This window comes from Diorhabda carinulata, chromosome 3, assembly GCF_026250575.1.
Source record: "Diorhabda carinulata isolate Delta chromosome 3, icDioCari1.1, whole genome shotgun sequence".
Lineage (NCBI taxonomy): Eukaryota > Metazoa > Arthropoda > Insecta > Coleoptera > Chrysomelidae > Diorhabda > Diorhabda carinulata.
Window position 1 is genome coordinate 21704850 of NC_079462.1, and position 20743 is coordinate 21725592.

At 32.1% G+C, this 20743-nt stretch overlaps 2 protein-coding genes across 3 annotated transcripts in view; both read left to right on the plus strand.

The window, feature by feature from the left end:
• LOC130891597 (uncharacterized) overlaps nt 1–20743 on the plus strand; it is a 31573-nt gene that overhangs the window by 3416 nt on the left and 7414 nt on the right. Inside the window, exon 1 of one of the 2 annotated variants that reach the window (XM_057796427.1) lies at nt 6242–6263. The exons of the other annotated variant lie outside the window; for it this stretch is intronic. The gene's annotated coding sequence lies outside the window, so the exon portion shown is untranslated. Of the gene's footprint in view, nt 1–6241; nt 6264–20743 lie in introns of those variants that run through there. 2 annotated transcript variants of the gene reach the window in all.
• LOC130891772 (general transcription factor II-I repeat domain-containing protein 2B-like) lies at nt 16377–16796 on the plus strand. Its single transcript, XM_057796735.1, has one exon. The coding sequence runs from the start codon at nt 16377–16379 to the stop codon at nt 16794–16796; it is 420 nt and encodes a 139-aa protein (XP_057652718.1).

Consider the following 20743-nt stretch of genomic DNA (forward strand, 5'->3'; position numbering starts at 1 on the left):
TATATGAAGTAAGATAATTAATCTATTAACATTTCAAGATGTGTCTGTCGTACTCTCTCAGTGGTGTTCTTTGTGTTCTTTTGTCAATAACACAGTACAGTTTATAAAGAGGCGAAGCACAGCAAATTTAGAACTGTTTGTAGCTCATTTTTTGTTTTACTTTCTTGTGATTATTTAGATTCGTTCCAACCCATATGTAATACAGTTTCTATAAAGTGTTCCGACTAAGTGAAACAAATATTGTATCGTTCTCTCTTTCTCCTCCCAGCGCTTCAGTTAGTTCTGCGCATCTTTTGCGCGCATGAAGCATGCGCTGTATAGATAAAGTGTCTCGAACGAGATAGAAAATAAATATTGTCGGCACCGTAACGTAGAGACGTTTTTTCCCATAAGAACTGTCCATATCATAGATAAAAAATATACCTCTGTTTTAAAACAAGATTTATCTCAGACCTTCATTATTAAAATGAAACACCTTATTATATAATTATATAATAACCATATTGAGTTTATATATTTGCATCATTAGCAATTGAAAAACATGAGATAGTTGAATCGACATGTATATGGGAAAGTACTGCGACTAGTGTTCTGAAACTTTGCTTGCATGGGTTTTCCGAAATGCTCGTTTCAGCTAAAATAATTTCAGTTTTCTGAAACTTTATATATATATATATATATATATATATATATATATATATATATATATATATATATATAACGGTTATACTGAAAGTGGATCCAAACTTCATCCAAAAAATTTAAATTTGATCCTCGTCTGCCTCTACCATCAGAAATTTTTGCAATATTTAAAACAATATCAGTGAAATATTAATGTTCAGCATAAACATTAAAGTTAGAAAACAAAAATTAATTGGAGTTTCAACAAACACTTACCTTATCATCCAAAGGAAATCTATGCATTTTTGTAATTTTCCTATTATTTGTACACAATGGCACATAACAATAATTGACGATTTTAGCTTTTTCCTACACTAAACTAATAACTAAATTTAAACTAACTAACGGCCTATTTAATTAAACTTAAAGATAGGAAGTACCTAAACTAAATTTGAAGCTAACTTAGAATAAAAACAGTGACGAATAAACAATATTAAAAGCAAAGCCTCAACAAACACCCAAGAGATTCAAAAGAAAAACTTCACAATCAGTGATCATCCTATTGCAAGTGATTGAAAAGCTTTGGGATTGAGATAGACTGCCATCTCTGTTTATTGCAAAGGTCAACATATAAAGTTTCCATGGCATGGTCCATATAGGAGTATTACATATATGTTCCAACCCATCAAAAAAAATCCTTGGTACGGGGAAAATTCTGTTTTACTTTCCAATCGACTTAGGTATCATTTGGGAACTGTTTTGGGGACGGTCTTTTCGATACTTTGTTGATAGTGAGTATTGTTACAAGAATGGCGCAGAAAATATCTATAGACGCTTCCGATAACCGTTTCAAGTATGGTCCTCACTAGAAGGTTGGAGCAAACCTTTTATCGTTGAAAACTTTCAATTGTATTGAAAACCGCCAAACTTTTAAAATGAAAAGGAATATATGATTCGTATGGTACTAAAGGTACTAGTGGACTCAGATCCACATCCTGTCATAATTTTATATTCTAAAAAAGCCTATGTCCAATTTAAACACTTGCATAAGTTGAGTGTACTATGATTTCGTAATAACAAATCAAAAAACTTCTTTAGAAGTATAATAATTTAGGGAAAATTCAGAAGACTGCAAGGAAATAGGAAATTTACATCTATTTCTTGGTCCTTGGTTTTAGAAATAATAAAGTCATTTACCTCACCCACTTTAATTTATCGAGATCAACCTTACCATTGTTGTTTTTTCTATTTCCTGTTTTGAGCAACATAACTTATATTTTTTTTATATGGGAACCTCAATTTTTTTTATAATCTCCGGATTTATCTTAATGAGCTGATTCCAAAATGTATAACACGTTGCTTAAAATTACTACAGGGCAACCATAAATACAAAAATGATTTATAAATATTTTTTATGATGTAACAAACGTACTTGTTCACCTAAGACAAAACAGTCTCGAGATTAGTCTCGGGACTCGAGTCCCAGATGTATATGGGGGCCGAGAGCAGTGTCGGAGATAAGTCCGGACAAGTCTCCGAGAGCGCACCGATGGACAGATGGACACGCATATCCCCACTCTCAAAACTTAAGCATTCAGTCTTCCGTTCATGTTGAAAAAGTTTCTCATACATATAATGTATAAAAATCGTCAAAACAAAAAGCAAAAGTTTAACGGAATCGCAAAAAAATTCCAAAATTGTGACGGGAATGAAGTTAGTGAGAAATCCACAATTTACGAAACCAGGTACAGATTAATCGTTAAATTTTATTATTTTTAATTATATTAATAGATTCATTATTTTATCACTATAATGTACTGACTCTGAACTTTCTATCAGGTATCACACAAACTTAAAAAAAAAATGAAAAAACTGAAGAGTGGCGATGGCGAAGAAGAGAGATACTACTCGAAGTGGAAGTTTTTCTCGGCACTAAAATTTATTTTACCAGGTTCGAAGTGTGACTATTAATCTGTCTTGAGGAGGAAATGCATTTGAATATTTCGTGTCTTCCGTTGCACTCCAGTGTTTAACTAAATCCAGAACGAGTTCAAATTACACTGCAGACATCCGGATAAAATTTATAAATTGTTGTGCATCTTCTACCATCAGATCATTTACGATTGTGGAACAAGCTCCTAATTCATTTCTTCTATCAACCCATTTCCTCATCCAAGAGTTCTTTTTTTTTCACTCTCCGTTTTTGGGTAATTTATACTAAATTTGTCACTGTGAGTGGTGTCCCACACTTTCTATCGACACTTAATCTCAGGTGGATGTGAAATAATCGAGATCTTGAGACTGCAATGAACCTTAAGTCTCCGGGAGCGGTCCCAAGACTGAAAGTGATCGCAGATGGACAATAGCCTGAGTCTCGAGACTTACTCACGAGACTTAGTCTCAGGTGGACACGTACCTTCAGTTATTAGTTATAGTTCCTGCATATAATAAACAAATTAAAGTTTATATATCGAAGAGGAATAGCAAACCAAAACATATACACAAATAGTTCTTGTGATCAGGGTTGAAAACGCTAAATCCGAGCATGTAACAGGACCGCACGCCGCCCTCCGCAATTAATAAATCATTTGCACTTTCATACTAATCATAATTATGCACAATTGAAATAGATATAAAGTGAATGGTCAAAATATGGAACACATTCATTTAAAAATCAGGCATTAATAATAATGAAATTTTTAAATAAAATAAAATCTCTATTTTTCACCCCAATAAACACTTATTCCCCATCATATGATATTGAGCTTCCACTGTCGTCAACATTTAAAATAAGGGGCTCAACTAGCACATCAATGATAATGTTTATATTTCACATTTTAGTTTCAATCTTCTCCTGGACATGTTGAATACAGTTTTTCAACTTATAAAGTGTAATTCTTTAATAGCTTTTTGAAAAATATTTTTGAAGAAAGATTTGAAGAAGATACTCCCGAAATATTTGTCGTTTTGGAAGTAACATTATCAACAGTCTTGTGATCATTTTCTTATATTTCTTTTTTATAAATATTCACAATCATTTCTTTTTCGCTAGCGTTATTTTAGTTCTATTCTTAGGTGGAGTATAGCTAATGTCAATAAAATTATCATCTCTCTCTCTCCGTGTCAAACTAAATTTAAGAAAAATACGCGACAGACAAATATAAACAATTACGCTGCAGTACGATAATACGATGCCGTCCTTGTACTACACCTGATCTAAAGGCTTCTTCAGGGATGTGGCGCTCGCCCTACCATGCAGCTTTTTATTTGTGTTATATAATAACAATACCGCGCCGCGTTTCGACCGGGGTATTCACGTGCTTATTACGCACTGATCATTGTTTTGGTTTACTATTTTTCTTTGATAAATAGACGTAATTACTGTGATATATCACTAAAAACAAACAATTAAATATACAAGAGATGTACAAATTGTTCTTCATTGGCCTCTAGATAATAAAATAACTGAGCATTACATTCCCCTCTAACATTTTGTAAAATATCGAGTGTGATACTTTCCATTTTCTTTAATTCGTTCTTTTAGCTGACTGATAGATGCAGATGAGTCAATGTATACTTTAGATTTTAAATAACCACATAAAAAGAAGTCAAATGGAAAGAGATCAGGTGATTTAACGAGCCATTCCACTGCCCCCTTGTCACCCGTTGAAAAATGGCTTACAGTAACAGTGATTCTATGGTCTAACTAATGGTAATTTTGATATCAGAAAAATTAATGTATAATAAATGAAACAAACTTGGGTATATCTTATATCTTGATTAGTAAATGAATGAACATACAAATGAGTACACTTTGATACTTTATTGCCACAATACCACAACAATATCATCATAACCAAGTTGGTAAAGACTTCGTTGGAATTTCGTTATTTAACTGTTACCTCGTAGCATACTTCATGCAGTGTTTTTCCGAACTCTTCAAGCAAACAAACAATTTTATAGTAAAACAATGAAAATATGAAACAATTTGATTTAAATAGGTATATGGACAAATTATTGAATTTTACTATCAAACTTTATGCTCGTTTAAGAAAGTGTCCCAGTGAGGGAACTATTCGGAAGCTTGTGATTAAATTTCGAACCCAGTTTACACTATTGGTCATTAAACCACTAACACGCAAACGTACAGTGAAGACCGAAGCAAAAATTACGGCTGTATCGGCCAGTGTGACCGATGACCGTGAAATGTTGATTCGCTGCCGTTCGTAGCAATTGGGCCTCTGTTACTCCACCACGTGGAAATTTTTGCCAAAGGATTTTAGTGTAAAACCTTATAATACATGGCTGGTGCAAGAATTGAAGCTACACGATCTCCCACAACGTCTAACATTTGGTGAATGGGCGCTGGCAAAGTGCTGGCTTCTACAAAAGCGACGATGGCCGGAATGGCGAGCGCTACCGTGTGATGATTCACAATTTTTTTGCCCAAAATGGAAGAATTGGACATGCCTGACATGTGGTTTCAACAAGACGGTGCCAAATGCCACATGTCACACGACACGCGAAACAATGGCCAAATTGAAAGCCGCCTTCGGTGAACAGCTTATCTCACATTTGGGGCCCGTTAATTGGCCGCCTAGATCGTGTGATTTAACGCCTTTGGACTATTTCTTGTGGAGCCATGTTAAGGCTATTGTCTACAAGGATAAACCAGCAACGATTGACGCACTGGAAGCCAATATTGAAGCATTGATTCGTGAAATACCGGCTGATATGTTGGAGAGAGGGTGCCAAAATTAAACCTTGCGCATGGGCTATTGAAAGCGGAGTTGCGGCCAACATTGGCATGAAATCATCTTCAAACAATGAATTATACTGATCGTTTTATCGAATCTAATCAAAATTTCATCAATTTTTCCAAATTTTTTTCAAAATTAAATCATTGCCTCTTAAAAAATCACTGATAGTTGAACGGCTTGATTCAAATATGAAACCTATTAGTGACAATATTAGAAATTATTCGGGGTATTTTTCAATAGTTATTAAAGTAGTTTTATTTTTTATTTATCATTTATATTTATCCAGCCTGCATCAATCAACCAATTAAAGGAAATCATGAAATTAAAAAAAGGTGTATATTAAATTATAATTCGAAAAACAGTAAATTAGATTGAAGTACCCGCCTAATTGGGCAACTTCCAATATCCTTGTGTATTCAGTCAATAATTAATGTATACGATACTTTATGTTCGCACTGTACATAAGATTAGATACTGTTAGCATTACCTACTTTTTAACGCAAGTAATTTAAAAACTCCCATCTCTAACGTATTCAAAAATATGGATGATTATGCACAACACCATGTTGAATCTGAGTGGAAAATTACCTAAATAAAATCAATTGTCGAAAACGATTTTGTTAACCTAGAATCAACAAACATTAAACCATTTACAAGTTTGTCTTTATTTGAATTTTTAATAGCCTTGAATGCATGAGGTTACGATTTAAAATAAAATAAAACAGTAGGAATATGATCTCGTGTTCGTGTTTCGTGTGTACATTTAGATAAAACTACTTATTTCCATGTACTTTCTAATTTCTTTTATTGAAACGGATGGTAATGTAATACATTTCTTATGTTTTTAGAACAAACCTCAGCAGTCGAACGAACAAAAAAAAGGTTTAATTTTAATAATTTGCTTTCTTAATACTGTTACTTGAGTTTGAAAAAAATAAGATTTCTCTTGGATCAAGAAAATCTGAATAAATGTCAGATCGGTTTGCTAGTCTTAGTGACGTTATTCTTTTGAGATAAGGAGGAAATAATTTTTTTATTTAAAACAGAATATCAATTGAAATAGGCGTATTGGAAACTCTGCAAGTGGTTTGGATGAATTATACACTTTTTAACTTATGTATCTATAATTTATAATTACTCGGCTTCGTTTGGGATTTTATGTACAATTTGAGAACTTTTTCTACGGTACTACTCAAAATATTTATCACTCATTTAGTAAAAGGTGTACAAAATATTTATTTGTTGAATTGTAAACTAAAATTTTTAGTACTAAAGGTTTTAGATCATTTTTATACAAATTGCTAATATTTTACTTATCAATGGAAAGACTGTCCGATTAGTTGATCATAGACTTTCGTAAGAAATCATTAATTTGTCTTAATTAAAAACTCGACACATAACAACCGACATCTTACTCAAAATTTTACAAAATTTGAAGGCACAAACGGCTGTTATTCTGTCTACTGATGAACCATATAACTTCAGCTATGAATTTACAAATTCCCCTAAGAAAAACTTACCAGTGTAAGATCTATAATCGGTTAGAAATAGATTGAGAGAACATAAATTAAGGACAAAACCAGTATTGACCAATGAGGCAACATCGCGTTCACAGATTGGCATTCGCCAAGTCTGGAGAACTGGAAAGCAGCTGATTTGAGGAAAGTCTTGTTCACCGACGAGTTCTAACCTACTTTTCCAACAAATATATAATAAATGATAGTCGTGTATATGAATGTATTGAGTATAGAAGAAATAAATCCCGATTTGTATACATTTTTTTATGTAAACAACAAGCACAATAGGGTAAAAACTTTTACACTCAAGTGATTCGAATGTTACCTGCCGTATGGAGATGTCTGGGGATATTGATCTTAAATTTCTGTATGTTGTAGTATTCGGAAAAGACGTGATTGCTACCCTTGCACTTCTCCAAAGAAATGAGTCCCGATAAATTGAAATTCTGGGCATCTGCATGCGAACTCGGTGTTCATGAGCCACGTCTGCCTGTCGAGTTTTTGTGAAGCTGCCTTGGCTAAATCGGCCACGTGACTATACCAGGACTTATTCCTTCCAATTTTAACATCCAACAAGTGAACTTGCGGTTATGGTGATATTTTATGTCTTCTACGATCATCCTCAATTGTTAGCACTTTATTTTCATATATTTCAAATTTTCTTCTCTTTCTTCGTAAGACTACTACATAAACTGTTAACTGGGTTTTGGTACTCAAGTTCTTGTTTCTTTTGAATTAATAAATCCAGTATTATCTATTTCCATATTATGTTATTTTTTGCATTTGTAATGGTGCCAAAGTTGTAAAAGTTCTTCACTTTTTCAAAACTGTAATTCATATTTTTTGATGATCGTATTTATTTCTTTTCTTGTACTCAACATGCTGAATTCTCTTTTTATCGCTTCTTCTACTATCTCGAGTATCGTTTATTCTAGAACTTTTTCATTTTTTGCCATTACTGCTAAGTCGTTTGCATATGCCACTAACTGCATGTATATTTGTGCCAGGATAGTTTTGGTTGCTTTTGCCCCCATGTATGCGATAATTACAAATGATTGGATGATAATGACCGTTCACACATAGCACGCTTTTTGATGGGTCTTGCGGAATATCAACATTAGCCAACAAGGTCACCTGATCTGAATTCATTAGAACACATTTGGTATGCACATGTAAGACGGTTACAGGAAGATTAAATCCATTGTAAATTTTGGAAAAATTGATTGAAGCTCTTATAGAAGAATGGAATAGAATTTCCCAGCAGTATGTGTAAAATTTAAATCTTAAATATAGGAATAGGTCGCAGAGCACATAAAACACAAATTAAATTTTGGCTTTTTCGTTATTATGAAATCTTAAAACTCCTTTGCACATAATAATATATAAATATATTAAAATCACCATTTAAGATATAAGATAATTATTCTGAATATTGCACGATACTTCAAGTACTATTTGGGCTATAGTAGTATAATTTTTTCAAATTTCCTACTGAAGAGGAAATAACGTAATTGACCAAAAAAAAGTTTCTAGGCAGAATTTTTCCCATCCTTGCTTTTCGTAAAGTTACTAGGTGGTTTTTCTATACTTTTCGCAGTTTTTTTATAAGATATTGTACCAAATTTTTTAATTTTCAATTAGTCCTTTCGTGGTTCTTCAGTTTCTCTACTTCCCATGGTGGTTAATCTCATTCATTGGAAACGTACTTCTTTTTGTTCGTTTTAGTTTCGCTGTTTTGCCTAGAAGGCCATACTAGCAAGATCTTATGAATAACTGTAATACTTTGATAACTAAAATTCCACTATAAGAAAATAATCTACAATGATCTGGGTTTTTCCTGGAAATTCAGAATGCTTTGGAATGTTGTTTCCTGAAATTTTCAGCTCTTATATCATTGGAAACTTTAACAGAAAAACATTCTAGGAAGTTCTCTAATGTTATGTAATGTACTCGAATGTTCTACTAACTTTTAGAGGTCGAAGCTCCAGCCCTTTTCTCTCGGGTAAAAACGTGAACCTTCTTCATAGATGGGACGAATGTTTTCATATAATTTCTTTGATCGTATCATGACTCAATTCTAAATTTTAGCGAGACGTTTCTATAATGCCACAATGAAATCACTTATACAGATGTGTTGGTACATATTTTTACATTTGTTATTGAATTATCTTAATAATGTTTATTATTTCCCACGTGAAAAAGATCCTACATTTGAAATTCCATTCTCTATATACAAAAACAACAATCTTTACATCCTCAACAATTTCCTTAAAAATTTCTGCTCCCAGTAAATATACACTTAATCAAAAGTTAAGGATATTTCTAAATAGTTTTGTATTTGAAACTTAATTTATTTGACATTACTTATTAAAAATTGTTATCGTTAGAGAAAAAATAGATTAATGCTGCTTTTTTGTAAATTTTTACATTCGATGTTTTGGATGTGTGATAATCAGACTGAATTCAGAATTGCTTATATTTGCACAAACGGCTATTCAAAATTTCTGAAGCGTTTCCATAATTTCAATAAAACTAAAAAAGAAATTAACTATCGATGAGTCTTCTCAAGCTATTGGACACAAATGAAGAACTGGAAGATCCGCTATTGATGATCGTTGTCTCGCAGATAAGCATTGTTATGGATGGTTTTCAGACAGTAGAAAAGAACGAATATGGATAAATTCATTGACGCCCTTGCATCAAGCTCTGTCCAAGAAATCATCTTTTTCGAGAAGGTACAAATTACAGGCCTATACAGGAAATTGTTTTAATGAGTTGATTGTATTGCATGCAAACATGACGAGATAGGTATATAGGAATCAATTGGTGGCCATCATACTGCCATAATTTCATGCCACTGTAGGCACTCTGTGCATTTTTATTGATGATAATGTGAGACCACAGACCACAGACCACATAGGGCTGCGATGGTTTTAGAATGAAGGTTATCTTCATCATCCAATTCCATCCAAGTCAATTAATCGGAATCCCATGGAGAATGCTAGTTACAAGAAGCAATTGACGACAACGATCAGTGACCAGATACCATGCAGAAAGTCAGAAATCTTCTTCCAGTTTATTGGACAACTTGGTTGCAACCATGCCAAATTCAAAGGGAAACCTAAAGGGGCACCACATATTTTGAGAGACTAACGATCAGTATTCATACGTCTCTTCAGCTGAAGAGAAACATTTTAATGAAACTTTTTCTGAAGTTCAATGGATGTTGATTCGTACAATCGATGACAAATAAATTATTGTTGCTACTTATTTTATTAAAATTGTGGAAATAGAGTAAGGCCAAGTAATTTATTTGAAGGACGACATAAAAAATTATACGAGTAACAATTGTTTTACTGTCATTAACATTATCGTCAGTATTATTGCGTAGTGGGTGTACCATCACAACGTATAGAAATAAAATGTTTTATAAACGCCCAAACATGAATATTTTTAAATTTACCTGTTTGGTTATATTTGTTAATAGGAAAAAATTTATAAAAAGGTCGTTAAACTTCGGACTGCTATAACAAGAACTTGTTGGCCTTCTTCTATTTCCTTTCGAATAATCAGTGATCAAAAGCAAAGATTTTTATATAAAGTTTAGCGCACAATTTTATAATAAGCATTTAGGTGATTTTTAAAAAGAGATATGAAAAATAAAATTAACACAAGGTGTGTATTTATCTGTTACTTCTAAGCTGGCCACAAAAGTTCAGTTTTAACTGTTCAGTTGAAGTAGTACACCGTGAAACACATACAAGGACAGTTTAATCCATCAGTTTTCACAATGGATTTTCGCCGCTCTCATTTGATTTTGTGTAATTTTTCTAAGAAGTCATTCGGTAAAATGCTGCTTTCAGGGTATCTGTCCTGATATCTCCAGCTAGGATAAAATTTTTTCGCTTTAGTAAATGCTACTCGCTCAATACCAATCTGTGCAGTGGTGTACATTTAATACAATATTCAAAGTATTTGAATGGAAATTGGTATAAAAAATGATGGATTTGTTTATCACTCAAAGTTTTATTGGCCACTGCAGTTTTCGCTTGTTTGAAACATAGAAATAATCTCTGGTTAAAATGCTGATGTAAGATTTTTTGGTTACAAAGACAAAGATAAATGGAAGTGTTGAGATTTATACAGAGGTTGGCATAAATCATGTAATGCTCTTGAAAAATCGGCACAATTCCAGCAATGCTCATAAATCTGTCAACGCTGTCGAAAACGATTAAAACTAAGCATATTCGTGGTTCACACAGTTCTGTCTGTGTCATGATAACACGTGCTTGTCGAGTAGACGCCAATGAATAACCAAACGCGGATTACGAAACTATGTTTAACGAATTTCAACAACAATTTCCGAACTCGCCGCTTCCAAATCGTTCAACAGTGTGGAAGACGCACCAAAAATTTAAAACCTGGCTCGGTGGCCAACTCGCCACGTTCTGGACGACCGGTAATTAAAGAAAAAATGGCGCTGGCGTTAGTTGAGCAGCCAACCCAATTTGCAGTGCGGCTATCGAGAAAACTCCAAATATCCGATCGTTCTCTATGAAGAATGTTGAAGCGCATGCAATATTGAGTTTACAGTCCACGTTCCTCCACGCACTTTGGAATCGCAGTGATCGACCAAATGAGGTGACGACTCCAGAAAATCCACAAAGTGGTACTAGATGATCGTCGACTGAAAGACTGTGAAAAGCTAGCAGACCTAGTAGGCTTTTCACAAAGTGTGGTAAATCGCATATTAACTGTTAATTTGGACATGCTATGCGTAAGATGGGTGCCGCGTTTGGAACAAAAATAGCATCAAGAATATATTTCCATCAATTATTTGGCAATGTTTCACAGAAATAAAGCCAAATTTTTGAGCCGTTCCCTCTGCAGGCAAGGTCAGGGTGTTGGTTTTGTAGGATGTGCTTTTTTTGACTATGCTGAAAAAGGAAAACCTATTAACCGCGAGTATTATGCGAAATTATTGCAACGTTTGAGCGAAGAAATCAAGAAAAAACAACCGCATTTGGCTAAGAAGAAAGTGTTGTTTCTTCAAGACAATGCAACAGCTCACACATACGTTATTGCATTGCCCAAAATAATTGAATTGCAGCCTCATGTACCCTACTCGCCAGATTTAGCCCACTTGGATGATTTGATAGGCTGATGCTTGAAAAAGAGGTTCAAGAGACAAGGATTTTCCAACAATGAATAGGTGATGTCGGCAGTTGATGGCTATTTTGAGAAGCTTGACGATTCTTATCTCCTAAAATGTAGAATCTAAAAGGATGTTACGTTGTAAAATAAATAATTTTTTTTCAAGATTATTGTGTTTCCTTTGTCTTTACGGACAGTTTTATTAACGGCGAGTATTATGCGAACATTTGAGTGAAGAAATCAAGCAAAAACGGCCGCTTTTAAAAAAGAAAAAAGTGTTTCATTAAGACAATGCACTAGCTCACACATCCGTTATTGCAATGTTCAAAATTAATGAATTAAAGTTTGAGTTGCTACCTCATGCACCGTATTCGCCAGATTTTGCCCTCTCGAATTCTTTTCTGTGCACAGACTCGAAAAAATGACTCTATGGTCAAAGATTTTCCAATAATGAAAGGGTTATGTCGGCAGTTAACGACTATTCAGAAGACCTTATTATTTTTATTATAAAAAGGGTATCCAACTTATTAAACCTCACTGGGAAAAGTGTATGGAGCTAAAATGAGATTACGCTGAAAAATAGATATATTTTTTTCCAAAGTTTTTTATGTTTTCTTTATTGGGCCAGACACTTATTGGACCAATCCTCGTATAATACGAGTATATCTTAATGCATAGGAAATCTTTCATATCTACTTTCCTATTCAATTACTTATAATTCAACAGTTCATTATTTTTTAACCCCACCTTCTTTATGTCAACATTTCCTTTGTAGACAAATTTAAGACAATCACGGTTTTATTGTTGTGGTCAACAACTACCAAAAAAAAAACGAATTATGTTATGAGTCATGTTTCTATATTATGGAGAGCTCCTAAAAATGAACAAAAGTTCCTCGAAAGGAACTGACTAATATCGAATTTACCGAATGAATATGATGTGACGTATTCCAATCAATAATTCACTGACCATTAACATTTTTCGGTAACTGTATACACAAACAAGTTTATATGGAGTCACCTATTATTTTACGAAGTGTGATCAAAAAATAAAGTAAATTATTTCATCAACAACCAAAAGTTGTCATGATGAAGAAGAAATGGTTTCTAATAATTTTGCTTACTACTTTGGAATCTATATGGATACCATATTTCAATGATATATTATCCAAAATGTCAAAAGTCGTCTTATTTGCCAATCATCTGTTAAAATGCCTTGCACTTTTTTATTCTTTCAGTTTTCGTTCTAATTTTCACTTTTGAATTGCTCACACCTCTAGTAAATAGTCGTCGGAGTTATTAAATTACCAGAACTTTAAAACCACCGAAACGTCCATAGTAATTATCTACAACACGATTTGCATTTTTGTGATGCGTTATAGGCTTTTCCATAGTTAAAAAGTATCACCTAATGTATTTCTTTAAAAATACCACACATTTTCGAACGTTTTTAATTTTCAATAGAAACTTTGATTTACAAAACTTTTTCACAGAAACCTAACCTCAAATGCCATCTTTTAAACGTGCATAAAGTTGGCTAAATAGGGCATATTGTTCTTGATATATCTACTGAAGGTTTGTTCAAGCAGTACATAAACATATTATCTATTAATAACAAGTACCTCAAGAAAATAATCATTTTTGTTTTTATATAGCTTGACTGGACCATTCATTTTTATTTCCACTACTGCCTGAATAGTCTATCTCCATTCAACAATAATGTACAACCTGATGAAACAAGATACATAATATAAAATGTTTGTTGACAGTATGTTATAAAATTTATTCAAAACATTTTTTCTGGTATCGAAATTAATTGAACAAGTCCAATTTGTTGCTGGATCGTAGAACCTTCGGTCATTCCTTAAACTTGATATTGTTGAAAAGCAATTTCTACTCGTATATCGCAAATGATCAAGTTACAGACAGTCTGCTGGAACAAACCTTATAAAAATCGGAAGATACTTCTTAGTTTACCTATCAATTGCTGTTTTAAAAAATTATTCTTCTTTTTTAATCACACTTCGTACATGATTTTTATACTATTTTTCAAATGTTCAATTGAAATTTAATTTCTATAAAATATATATTATAAAAAACATTACGCACAATTTTGAAAAATGATATATTTTGATATATAATCAAACTTAATGATTTTTTTGTAATTTTTCAATGAGTACGATTAGTAGTTAATTTTGTGTCATTAAATTCGTGATTCATCGTACTGATATTTCAGATTTAATTCAACGAATTCCAGTAAATATTCATATATTTTTTCATTAGTCATTGTGAACAGCATAAAATGTAAATTATAATTTCTGTACAACTCTAATATTCTACGTCACTTCCAGGTGAGGTGAGTTTAAGGAAGTTTCTTCCCAAATTTACAAACAACTATTTTTCTCCTTATCGTATTTCGAAATAATTACTTTGAAATTTCTAAAAAACGAAATTTTCTATGGTCGAATGGAAAACATGATAATTTTGTATTTCAGTTTCGTTAGAAATTATTAAAACTGTGTCTTAGCTATTCAAATCTATTGACCCCCGAAAAAATTAAAATCATTATAAAGTGATGTAGTTTTAAGAACAAAAAATGATTTTCACAATTTTATTCAAAATGTTAGGGAAGGTGAAAACTATTGAAAAAATGACTGTGTAGTTTTGCAAAGGAATCCAATGAAAAAAATAACTCAAGTAAAGGCTAAGTGATCGGTCATTTCGAAGATATTTTTTTTAACTCAAAATCAATTCATCTAATCAGAATTTTGAGATATTTGAAGTGATAATTGCATATAGAACTATAAAATCATGAAAATGACGAATGTGTCTTCTTGGACGTAAAATTAACGGTAGCGGTAAGCACTGGGACAAGAAAAAAATAATTACAAACGGGATAGTCTCCATTAAACGAATAGATGAATAAAAATCATATCTTCTACATATTATGAGACCGCAAAGATTGGAAGATTTACAGAACTACTTATTAAGTAGTTAACAGTCGTGCTTATAACAGTTACACGGTTTTATTGTATTTCTAGAAAGTATACACTTTGTTAAAGATATTATTTGAAATTCGTTTTTTTATCCATCATGTCAAATAGTAAGAGAAGAAAATTAGATGATGAAAACAGAACATTTAATGTAGAATGGGAGTTAGATTTTTTCTTTACTGCTGAGAAAGAGTAAATGATGTGTTTGTTGTGCAATACAGTTTTAAGTAGGTACTTTAAAAAAAGCGAATGCAAATAAACACTACTTCACTCATAAAGAACATCAATATTTCACTTTAGAAGGTGAATCACGAAAATCATCAGCAGGCATCCTTTAGTGCCTTTGTAAATCAAAATTCCACTGCAGCTGCTGTTACGTATAAAATAGCATATATACTTGGAAAAAGGGGCAAACCATTTAGTGACATTGAAATAATTAAAGAATGTATTGTTGAAGCAGTGAGTATGTTAGATCCAAGAAATGTCGACAAATACAAACAATAACCTCTTTCAAGAAGAACTGTAGCAGATCGACAGCACGAATTAGCGCAAAATGTAATAGAGCAGCTTCATACAATTATCCAAAATGAAGATGTTTATATTTCAATTGCTTTAGATGAAAGCACTGATAAAATAGATTCGGCACAAGTTTTATATTTTATTCGTGCTATAACTAAAGATTTTCAATGTTACGAAGAACTACTTGCGTTGGGTACACTAACTGGAAGAACTCGCGGAGCCGATATTTTCGAAAACTTCAAAGAAGTATGTAATAAATTATAATTGAATGTGAGTAATTAAGTCAGGCGCACTTTCCATGAGAGGCAAAAAAGAAGGTTTCGTTGCTTTGTTAAAAAAGGAAAACTTAAACTTGAAAAAATTAATATCATTTTGCAAGACACTCTGGATAGAACCATTGCCATTGTCAACTATATTCGCGTAAATGCAATGCGTCATCGTGAATTTCGGCAGATGCTCTTTTTAGACGAGGAAACGTATATTGTTGACCTACCATACTACTGCAAGGTTCGCTGGCTATTAACAGGTCAAGTTTTGACAAAAGTTTTGTCTTTACGACGACAAATTTTAAGCTTTTATCAAGAACAAGGAAAACAATGTGATCTATCAGATGAAGTATTTCTCACAGAAACCTTGCATTTTTGTCTGATATGATGACAAAACAAAACAATTTAAATATTTACCTGCAAGGTGAAACCGGGTATATTTATGAAATGTGGCAAAATATCCAAGCGTTTAGAAAAAAATTATCATTTTTGAAAACTTTGCTTTGTCGATCGGAAATATCTGCGGAACACTTCCCGGAGTTCTAAAATGTTAAATGAGCTGAACTGTGAAAATAAAATATTCGATGGATATCTAGGTGTCTTGGATTGTTTAATAGAAGAGTACACTAATAGATTTTCTGACGAGCACACTCCTGCTATGAAACTGGCATTTGAACCACATTTAATAGATATATCCGAGGCTTCTGCAGAACTACAAATGGAGTTAATTGATTTAGGGGAAGATAGTATCATCAAATCCCTTTTTAACGCTAAAAAGGATCCCCATAGAAATCTGGAAAAATGCCTTCGAGAACATGTTCGCCGTTTACTTTCCTGCTTCGGTAGTACCTACTGTTGCGAGACAACATTTTCTCTCATGTCAAAAATGAAAACAAGTTTAAGAACGCAAATTACAGATGCACATTTAAAGGATCGATTAATTAAAGCTGTGTGTTACGAAGCTTGATCCAAATATACAATTACTGTCAAACAAAAAACAAAGCCAAATAAGTCACTAACTTAGTGAATATTATTTCATATGTATATTATATTTAAAATTTTGTAGTATTACTTATATTTTATTTTTTCTATATAATGCAATAAATTGTTAAATCTATAGAAAAACTATGATAATTTCATAAAAGTCACTTTCTTAGGTCAATCAGCTTATGCGGCCTCTCTTATTGCTGTCTAATTTAAATGTGGTCTCTAATGGTAAAAAGGTTCCCCACCTCTGCTATAGAGGTTTAATCAATACAGTAATAGTACAATACAATATCCGATCAAAATGAAATGCAAAGATTGAAATATCTTTAAACAATGATGTCCGAGTGTGAACAATTACATAATGAAATTACAAAGAAAACGAAAAATACTGGTAAACTTTTCAAAATCATAATTTGCGCCTATAAAACAAAGAAATTCAAGAAAAATCCCCATGAAAATATTCGAAGCAATGGAAATACGATTCTCCTGCAGAAAAATTGAAGATGAAGCGAAAGAAACGTGGGTAACACTATAATAGAAATTTGGTTTATAATATGTGGACAATAAAGATAACCCAAAGTAAACAAAATTAATGAAGCTGTAGATTCTACAGTGTAGAACTTAGTGCAAAGAAGCTTCTAAAAACAATTGAGTATAAAAACGTAAAAGAAAGTTGAAGAACAGGGGTCGAGTAGATTAAGGATTTGAAGGTGATTCAAAATATCTGGAGTACTAAAATATGTTTTTTGCTCAAATATTACTTGGGCTATTAGGCTGTCGTCGATAGTAACTATTACTAGTTGACATTTTGTTTTGTTGTTGGCATCTTCAGAATCAGTTGGAGCAGCAAGCAGCTTCTGAAGATGCCAACCACACGACTTGACGTAGCGTCAAGTCGTACTAGTTATTTGTTATGGACACAACCACAGAAGCCTTATCAAATAATTTATATCATATTTTGATAAAGATAAAGTCGGAACATCAAATTTTGTCTATCTTTTAAAAATTATTAAAAAAACTAATTTTGCAACAGAAGAAACCTAAAATCAAGAACATTTATAAACATATTAAAAGGTCTAAGAAGTAAGAAATTAAAGAAATAAATTATATCTGTACTACAAATTATTTTCTGTATTACCAAAAACGTTTTTGAAGCCCAGAAGGGTTTCTTTAAGTTATTACTAATCTTGTTTAAGATAAAAATAACATAAATCCAATTAGCTTGGGATTATTGACATGTGAAAGAAATTACTTTAAAAATTATGATCAACTTTTAGAATGACCCCGTTTCAGCACACGTATTTGATTAATGAGAAAATCTTGGAAACTAACAAGATTATTAAAAACATATAAGTAACCAGTAACTATTTCAAAACTTGTTAATCTAATATTCAATCGAACCTTGAGAAATGATGAAGGATACTTTTATAGATCAAGATAGTTTAATATCAAAGGATGTTGCTCTCAGTGGATCTTTGAAAATTGTTGATTGCTATAATAACAACATGAACCTCTGCTAGCAAAGACAATATCAGTTTAGTAATCGGCTTTCTTTTAGATAACAAAGTAAAAACATTGACCCTTCTCACTTCACCATGAAACCGAAACATTTTTTTATAAACAATTTAAATTGTTTCACGAATACAAATCTACTGACAGGTAAAACTTTCCCATTATTAGTTAGTTTGTATACTAAACGTAGTGTGATGTACCACTTTCACTCAATTGTTGCTTAAATTAACGTGATTTCAACTATCAATTATGTCTAGCCACTGAATCTAATCGATTCTCAGGTACAGTACCTTTAATCACGGAAGGACAAGGCATAACAATTATTCAGTGAAAGTATACGGAAATTCACGGAACTTTGACTAACCTTTTTTCTATCTTTCTCTTGCTCTGCATACTCATACTCATAGTTTTTTACTAAGTTTAAATTAGTGCTCATCTAATAACTATTATTTTACTGTTCTAAATTATATAATTCACTCCTTATATAGCTGTAGGTGGTTTCATTTCTTCTAATATTCGGAATATTTTGTTTTATATTTTGCCGTATGTTCATAGAGACTTTCCACCACATTGACCATTGTTTTGTCCACATATTTTTGATTCATCGAACGCACTTTTAAAACAAGATATTGATGTTCATTATTTAATTATTAGTCCAGTCATTTAAGGTAGTTCACCAGGGAAAATCGAGATATCCAACTATAAAGTCGTTTAAACTTGTTCATTTGACATCCTAAAACTCCTCTCAAAACTCACATATAATTCGATGTGAGCAACTTTCAAAATCGGGGGTCAAAAGTAAAAAAAATCGATTTTTTTGCTAATTTTTTGCAAATAACTCGTTTCCTATAGGTTTTACGCTATTCGTATTTATTATCAATATTTTAGAGTATTAAATTCTCTACAACTTTTGTTTCAAGTGCGGTTATAATCCGTTTGAAATCAACTGGTAGTCCCGATCAAAATAATCTCTTATAAAGTTTATAAATTATTGCTAAATATATAATAAATAATTTTCTTTTTTTATCAACAATTACATTATATTTGGATAGTTTTTGCTTAATTATTTATTTCCAATCAAGTATAAATTCATTTAATAGTACTTACCTGTCCGTTAGTTTCAAAATCGTAGAGAGAAAAGTTTTAATCATATTATAATTAAAATCTTATTTATAATAATTATTCTCGAATAAATAAAAAATAATAGGAAAGAAATAAAAATGTAATTAATATTTATTAAAAAATCGTCGTTCGATACATTTGTGATTGTTACAATTAAAAAAACAAATGAAAAATAATTATAAGTACAATGAGTTTTAATTTTAATTTTCTTTTTCTTCATCGTCGTCGTCTTCCCGCAGCTCTCAAATTCCAAGGTCGTTATCGTCTTCATTATGGTCTTCGATGATATTTGTCTCCAATTCTTCCATGATTTTGTATCAGTTTCATATGGTACAGCATTAAGACAAGCTTGTCATTACACTGGCCACAAGCTAAAGAACATTGCAACCCCACTTTCTTGCATCCAAATCTTGAGCAATAGCCACTCTTGTAGTTTTACTATATAATGTTTAGTAATTCATCTGGAGCAGGTGGTAAGATTGTCGTGACAGGTTCTAGGAACCCGTTACGCATTGTCCAACCCTATTCCTGTGGTTCCAAATCGTGCCCTAACGAGAATACAATTAAAATGTAATAAAGTGTATGTCCCTTAGTGATTGTTGAATGACAGAAATAAATATAAAGAAATAAGTTTTTTTGATTTCATAGATACATTCATTACTGAGAAAAATATTTAAATATAATGTAATTGTTAATAAAAAATGAAAATTATTTCTAATTATATATTTAGCAATAATTTATAAATTTATTTATAAGAGATTATTTTGATCGATACTACCAGTTGATTTCAAACGGGATTCTAGCCGCGCGCGCTCTGCCCTCTATTTCAGAAACGATTCACAGTATGAAAAAATTTTTAAAACAAAAGCTCTAGAGAATTTATTGCTGTACAATATTGATAAGAAATAGAAATAGCGTAAAACCCATAGGGAACGAGTTATTTGCAAAAAATGAGCAAAAATCGATTTTTTTTACTTTTGACCCTCGATTTTTAAAGTTGCTCCCATCGAATTATATGTGAGTTTTGAGAAGAGTTTTAGGATATCAAATGAACAAGTGTAAACGACTTTATAGCTTGATATATCGATCTTCCGAAATTCTTGCCTAAATCTACCTAAAATGACTGAACAATATATTTACATAGTAGATAGCGGTGAGTAGTAAAGTAGTAGTATCTGAGTATTTGGTCTAGCCAAAAAAGTTTTTATACCGAAATAATACTCTTTATACCTGGGATATCAGCGACCATTTGTTTCTTTATAGACAACATTGCGAAGTTGCTATTTTCACCCA

Bases quoted from the DNA above. Each gene is read 5' to 3' on its own strand.
- LOC130891772 (XM_057796735.1), top strand. From the start codon at position 16,377: ATGTTAAATGAGCTGAACTGTGAAAATAAAATATTCGATGGATATCTA.